Source organism: Kryptolebias marmoratus, linkage group LG14 (assembly GCF_001649575.2).
Source record: "Kryptolebias marmoratus isolate JLee-2015 linkage group LG14, ASM164957v2, whole genome shotgun sequence".
Taxonomy (NCBI): Eukaryota; Metazoa; Chordata; class Actinopteri; order Cyprinodontiformes; family Rivulidae; genus Kryptolebias; species Kryptolebias marmoratus.
In genome coordinates, this window is record NC_051443.1 from 25,015,165 (window position 1) to 25,022,557 (window position 7,393).

Genomic DNA, 7,393 nt, shown 5'->3' on the forward strand with positions numbered 1-7,393 from the left:
CTTCCTTCATCCTTGCTTCCTTTCATCCTTCCTTCCTTCATCCTTGCTTCCTTCATCCTTCCTTCCTTTCATTTCTTTTTCCCCCCTTTTGATGAAATCGGTCATTTTCTGAAGGCCAAAGTCACGATGGAGGTAAAGATTTTTCCGTTTCTGGTCAAAGACGAAAAGAAGAAGTTTCGGGTTTTTTGTTCTTTCTTTGCTCGGCGGAGCGTCTATGAACAGTCAGCATCTCACCTGTCAGAGGGATCTCCTCCCGTCCCAAACACGGGCTTTTAATTTTTCCAACATCAAAACTCTCCCAGGAAGTGACCGGTTGCCCGGCAACCGCCATCGATCGGCGCATCGACCGTTGTATCGGGGAGCGTTCGTGTGTCTCTGGAAGTTCGGCGCCTCCAGTCTGTTCAGAGAGGAGTTCACCCAGAACTCGATAGGCTGGAGCCCGACACACACACACACACACACGCACATGCGCACACACACACACACACACGCCTTCAGTTTCAGGAAATCAAAAATAAAAACTAGCTTTTGTTGTGTTTTTGTGTTAGCGCTCCTTTTTAATATTTGATGCCCCCTCCTCCCTGTGATCCTCCTCCAGGCCCCCCAGACCAGGAGGAACCCCGGAGTCTCCTCGGAGGACGCCCGCCGTTCCCCCGCAGCCCTCCAACCCGGCGCTACAGGCCCAGATCAAACAAGGTAACTACAAAAGGAGGGGGCGCTCGCTTCCAATGCCCCCGAGGCCCTGCGGGTGGGTGGGGTTAATAATGCAGCCCATTGGCTACAAAAAACAAGGAAGCTGCTGCTGCTTCCTGGGTCAGCAGGTCTTTAAAGGACTGTTCTGTAGTTTTTGACTCAAGGTTGGAGTTCAGGTGAAAACAGAGCTCAAAGAAATGCACGTTTATGGGGGAAAAATCTATTATTTTTAAAAATATATCACCTATTGCAGCTTTAAAGGCGTCCTCATTTTGTCTCCTTTGTTCCCTTTTTTTATTCTCATAACAAAATAAAAGCAAATGAGTTAAAATGTTTTCTTTGTCTATAAATTAGCCTTTAATTGACGTCCGCCGCAGTGCTTTTTATGTAGCAAAGCTGTTTAAAACGTATAATAAATAAAAGTTAAATTTAAATTTAAAATAATAAATAAATTTGCTTAAAGACTCGGATGCTTTTGGGTGCAACAGGAAGTCTTATTCTGGAATTATTCTCCTTTTAAGAACGATAAATGTGAGTGAAACGGATGTGATAAGGTTTAGATTTTATTGTGGCGGTTTGGGCTCAGATTAGCGCACCGATACGCAAGTCTTTGTTTCCTAGAGGCCACGTGGCGACGCCATCGTTCCGCCATCATTCCGCCATCATTCCGCCATTGTTCTGCTATCGTTTCGTTTGATTCTGACCGGAGGGATGAGCTAACGGCTAGTCCAGGTGGCGCCTGTGGCCATTTAAATCCAAATTAAAAACCAGTTTTACGAACGTTTAGAGTTAAACTTTGGTCAAAGTTTGAGATTAATCCTGTAAGAAAGAAATGATGCCTTCAGGCTGCACAGGAAGTGCTTCAGCTAGCTGCTGCGTAGTTCACGAAACCTTCAGGTTTCTGACCACTTTGTGATCGAGCTGCTCGAACGATGCTGGAAATGATGGATGCAGTTTTTAAAGCTTGGTTTTCATTCATAAATCTCCTCAGCTTCAGTTCATTAAACTTGAACATTGGTTTGTTTTCGCTGCGCCTAAATGTGGCAAAAAGCCTCCAAATCTGAGTCCCGGCGGCGGCGGAGCACGGCTTAATGGCCGCCTTTGTACAGTTTGGTGATTTTTTGGACAGATTTGAGAGGAACAAACATCTCAGGGAGAAGAAAAGAGGCCGAAGTCGCTCGGCGTTTTTGTCCTTTTCTCTGCACTGCAGGGGATGTTTTAACCAGCTGTCACCATCTGCCCGCTCCCCACCCGCGCACATCTACCTACCAGACTGCGACCCGCTCCGACCGCAGAAAACACACAAATAAGTGGCACCCCGGGCGCCGGGGCGGAGGCGGGGCTTAGCAGCTATTGTCACGCCTTTTAATTGAGGCCAAGCATGACAAGCATGCGCACTTATTCATACCACGCGGCCTTTGAGCCGGCGTTCAGAGGGAACGCTCGGCCGTGACCTGCTCTGCGCGGCGGCGTGTGCGTGTCAGAGGCTTTGTGAGGGGAGAACGCCGCTCGCCCCCCCCGTGCTCGCCGCCTCCTTTCACATGGAAATAAACGAGGAGGGCCCCTCCGATCGTGTCCGCGCCGGTGCACGGGCGTCACCTTGGATTTTCTGCTGGTTCGCTCTCTTTGACTATTTAGGAAACAAAATATTTATCTGACGCTTCAGTTCAGTCCGAAATGATGTCATCGTGGGAGAACGAAGTTTCCACCTGTGATCCCGTCTTTATTAGGTTCTAAAACGGTTCAAGATAAACAAAAAAATAAACACGACTGAGTCCACCGGGTTAATATCTATGAAACAAAAACAAAAAGTTAAAGCCGTGTGGTTCCAGCTGCGTTAGCACAACGCCAGGGCGGAAAAACATCAGCAATGACCTCAGAGATCAGTCTGGGAAGGGTCAAAGGTCATTTCCAAACTGTCTGGAAACATTTAAGACCGCTGCCGACCTTCACCCTGAAGGTCAGACCGTGCAATGAGCTCCATCTCAGCCTCTACGGGCCTCAGTCAGCAGGTCAAAGGTCAAAGGTCATGGCAGGGCAGTCGGATTAAACAAATGCGGCTCGTTTGGAAGAGCTGCGGGAGGAAACGCATCAACCAGCTGTTGGGCACGGCGGCGGAGGTGTGATGATACGAGCTTGTTCTGCAGCTGTTTTTTTTTTAAACACAAACCTGAAACTTTGATTAATTAAACCTAAATTTAGCAAAAAATGACTCTTCTCTCTTTATACTTTATTGTTTTAACCACTTTTCTCCTTAAAGGTCTGCATTTTTAAAAAAAACAAACATTTTTTTTCCTGAAATTGATGATTTATCCTAAATTTATCCAGGTTTCACTCATTAAGAACATAAATCTGTCTCATTTAGTAAATTAAATTGAAAATTCTGGAGTTTTTCTGTTATTTTTGATGCAGCCGACTTCAGCCGATTCCCTCCATCCGTCCGTTTCTCTCTGATTCTTTCTCCTGTCTCCATCCGTCACCCAGGGAGGGAAAGAGATAAACTCCTACTTCCGTTTAATCCGTCTCTTCCTGTTGATTTGATTTCCATGTAAAGTTCTTCTTCTCTGTTTGTCTGCTAAAAGGTGGAGTGAATTCTGAGCCGAATAACTTTATAAAATTAAAGCTAAAAGTAATAAAACACAAGCTAAAAGCTAAAAGTAGCAAATGTTTAGCTGAATACTAAAGTAACAGAAGACGAGTTAAAAGATAAAAAAGTATAATTCTAGCTACAACGAAGCACATGGCTAGCTAAAAGCTAAAATTAGCAGAGGAAAAGCTAAAAGCTTCAGTTACAGAAAACTAGTTAAAAGCTGAAAAATGTTAGCAAAAAGTACCAAAAGGCTAGCTAATAGCTAAAGTAGCAAAGGGTTACCTAAAAGCTGCAAAATGATAGCTAAAAGTAGTAATGGCTAGATAAAAGTAGGAAAATGCTAGCTATAGAGTAAAATTAGCAGAGGATTAGCTAAAAGCTTAAGTTGCAGAAAACTAGGTAAAAGATACAAAATGTTAGCTTAAAAAGCAACGGCTAGCTAGAAGCTAAAGTAGCAAAAAGTATAAGTAGCAAAAGGTTAGCTAAAAGTACCAAAAGGCTAACTAAAAGCTGCAAAATGATGGCTAAAAGTTGCAGTGGTTAGCTTAAAGCTAAAGTAGCCAAAGGCTAGCTAAAAGTAGCATAAGATAATAAAATTAAAGCAGGTTTTCTGAAGCGGATTTTAAGGAAACAAAGTTTTCTTCATGTGTTTCTGTGGGGGAATATTTGTTAATGGAGTTAAATATTTAAAAATATATAAAAGTTACAGAAACCAAACATCAAAGCACCCGTCTCCTAGACTAGCCGTTAGCTCATCAGTCCAGTCAGAATTAAACCCCACCTTTAAAGATCTGAACCGTCTCTTTAATCAAGCTGGATTTTAAAAATGTTTATTTTTTTAATATCTGTGTCTCATATAAACTGTTAACCGATGGTTTTATTTTGAAGAAAACGAACTTGGCCCAGCAGAAGTTTATTTGTTCCTCGTTCTCTTCGGTGCGGCTCGTATTTCGACCTTCTCTAACTTGTTCTTTTTCTTCTCGACTATTTCTCTGCTTCTCTAGCTGCCAACACCAGCACTTCTGCCACAGCCGGGGCTCTGGGGGCTCCCGGGGGCCTTCCTCGGGGGGCCCCTGGCTCCTCCAGCCCCGGCCCCGCCTCTCATAACATCCCCTCAGTCAACGAAGGTACACACGGACCTGACGGGCACCACTTAGGGCACCACTTCCCTGACTTTTTGTCCTTGGAGAGCTTCTGCTTCTCAGATCTTCTCCCCCTCGTCCTTCCTTTCCTTTCCCAGACTACTCTTCTCCCTCTCCGTGCTTCTAAATGTGTGTTTCTTTAGCCTCGCTCTTTGTCGTCAGCTCTTCCCGGTCACCTCGTTTCTCCTTTCTTGCGTCAGTCTTGTCCCCCCCCCCCTCCGCTGCAGACGGTGTTTTTGTGTTTCAGCTCCGGATGTTTGCTGTCTTTGTCCTTGTTTTTGACTGATGTGCTGTTTGTCTTTGTGTCAAAGCAGATGTCAGTCCACTTTCAGCCCAATTAGCTGATCAGACGGAGACGTTTTGCATCAGAACGTAGTGAAATTAATCCTCCAATTTAGTCCCGATCCTCACTTCTTCACATTCTCCTTCCCAGCAGCCAGACTTTCCTGTGATCTCTTCAAGTGGCCGTGATCAATAAGTCTCCAGACTTACGGAAGGTTTTTTAAAAGATTTTCCTCTTTGGATTTTGGCAGCTTTTTCACTCAGTTCCAGTCCGTTTTCATCTCAACTCTTTCCTGTGAATAATTCAGACACAAAAGCCTCCAAAACTCCAGAGTTGTGTCAGGATTGAACAAAAACAAAGTTTAAAATAGATCTTTAGGCTCTTTGTTTACCAGCAGCCTGTCGGAAACACACGATTCCTTCCCGCTTTTTTGTTTGAATCTACGAAAAACACCGAAGATAGCAGTTTGACCGACAGGAAATTGGATTTTACCTCCAACAAGACGATCCCCGGAGCGCTATTAGCTAAAAAGTTGCCAGCTGACGGATGATGCTTCTCCAGTTCCTGTTTCAGGTCCTGAAGACATTTCACCTTCTGGAGACGCACATTCCGACACTTCCTGGTTTTATTCTTCATTTGTCGACATTCTTTAAACAGTTTTTGACTCAGACAGAGATATGCCGGAACTCAGCGGGCGGCATTCGTGAGGAAGTTTCAAAAAAGCCTCGAAACGTTTGCGAGGCCTCGATTCGCCTCGAGCTGACGGAGCCCGTCTCAGTTCAGTTTCCATATTTCTGCTTTATTTTCTTGGCCAATATGTGAACGAACTCCCAGCAAAGGGGCGATCTTAAATGACAAATTTCCACAAAATTTTCACAATTCCGAGTCTCCGGCTGGTCCCGAACAGTCACATCCCGCTCAGATCCTTCCTTAAACGGTCCGTTACGAGGACTGGACTGAAAATGATTGCATTAAAATAAAAAACCAAAACGTTGACAGACCCCTGAGAAAGGCGATGATTAATAGATCACAAACAGTCTGGCCTCTTGGAAGGAAAACGGGAAGAAAGAAACAAAAGCTTTGAAATACTGAACTGATTAGAAACAAGGAATGAGTCTGAATTTTTAACATTTTAAATTAAATCAGTTTGCAGCTCATTGCTCAGTAATTTTATTCCTGATTTGGTGATATAAAGATTCGTATCGTCTGCATACGAGCGGACTCCACAGATTGGACTCGTGGGTTTGGGAGTGCACTGACAGGTTTTATGCTTTGCTGTTTTTTTGTTTCTTGTCTCTCTTCCCTTGTTGGCGGTTCTGTGGAGTCCAACCCTGTTTTTCTGTCTGTCCTTTCCGTTCCAGCGTCCATTCGTCCCGACGTTTCAGTCTCTTTGCTGTTTGTATGCTTGCTATTTCAATCATGTTTGTAACCAGGATGGGGGGGGGGGGTGAGTTTGCAAAATCCACTACACAATTTACATAAAATATAAAAAACTGAACTCCTTTATGTGTTTGCCAGCGGGAAAAGAGAGTTCGAGACTGTTAAACATTTTGTAAAATTGGCAAAAACTTGAAAGGAAACTGATTTTGTTTATAATATTCTTTGTTTTTTTAGGTTTGACTGTAAATGAACTCTGTCGCAATCGCTTTAACCTCCACTTGAGGTCTATTTGGTGCTTTTTTTTTTTTTCTTATTTTATTTATATTTCTTAACAGGGTGTTGGCTTTTACCTTGGAGGCTCGCCGCTCCGTCCTCACACACACGACAAATGTTTTCTCAAATGTTGGAAACACTTGGTGGTTTCTGTCGGGGGACAGAGAAGTGCCTTTTAAAACCCGACGACCTTTAGCGTCCAGCTAACGTGGACCAGAGCTGCTCAGGCTTGTTTTTCATGATGGGAACAGCAAGCATGCACACAGACTCACTCTTTACTCGTAACATTTACCAACGCAAGAAACACCAGCTGCAGGAGAAAGATTTATTATTAAACTGCCCTGCAGAAACCGAATCCTTCTCGTTCTTCTGCTGTAAGTAAACAGATCTCATCAGTAAACAGGATTTTCCACAATTCAACAATAATATCAAAAAGACCAATCACTCTATTTGTTCTTTAATTGTTTTTTAGTTTTTTATTATCTAGAATTTGATCGTCTCGGCTTGATTAGCTTCTGGTTTTGATGGTATTTCTTCAGGCGGCGTCTTTTATAAGCCAACGTTAAATTCATAATTCCCTACGAATAATTGATTGAATGCAGCAGCACGTCTTCAGCTTTGTTCTCTTGTTGCTGAGATTACAAGAAGTAACAGGATGGATCTGTTATTTCGTTATTTCAGAAATGTTTACCAATTTACCAGTTTTGGCAAAATTGGTGTCAATCCAATCATTTCTTAACGTAGTAACCAAAAGATTTTGTTTAGGCTTTTCTGCATTTGAGAAAAAAGAATTTGAACCAAGAAGAAGAGGTTCTGGTGAGATTTAAAACCCTGTTCAATCCCTCCAGGATTTCACGAGCATTTTCCTAAAAGTTGCAATTTTTCTTTTACCAAAATCAATAAACAACCATAACTTTTAATATCTAAACCAAAAATACTTCCTAGTTTTGTAAGATAATTCCCAACAAACATTGACATTCTCAAAAGGTGCTTTATTTGAGAACTTTGATAGCTTCTAAACTGACATTCATG

General features: G+C 43.0%; 1 protein-coding gene across 4 annotated transcripts in view; it reads left to right on the plus strand.

Moving 5' to 3' along the window:
- Positions 1–7,393, plus strand: part of LOC108245759 (WD repeat-containing protein 7) — a 97,888-nt gene that overhangs the window by 23,475 nt on the left and 67,020 nt on the right. For 3 of the 4 annotated variants that reach the window (XM_037979355.1, XM_017432921.3, XM_037979356.1), the window contains 2 exons: positions 599–696; positions 4,288–4,410. In XM_037979355.1, coding sequence (XP_037835283.1) covers positions 599–696; positions 4,288–4,410 — 221 coding nt within the window. The remainder of the gene's footprint in view (positions 1–598; positions 697–4,287; positions 4,411–7,393) is intronic. The other variant, XM_037979357.1, reaches the window with a different exon arrangement.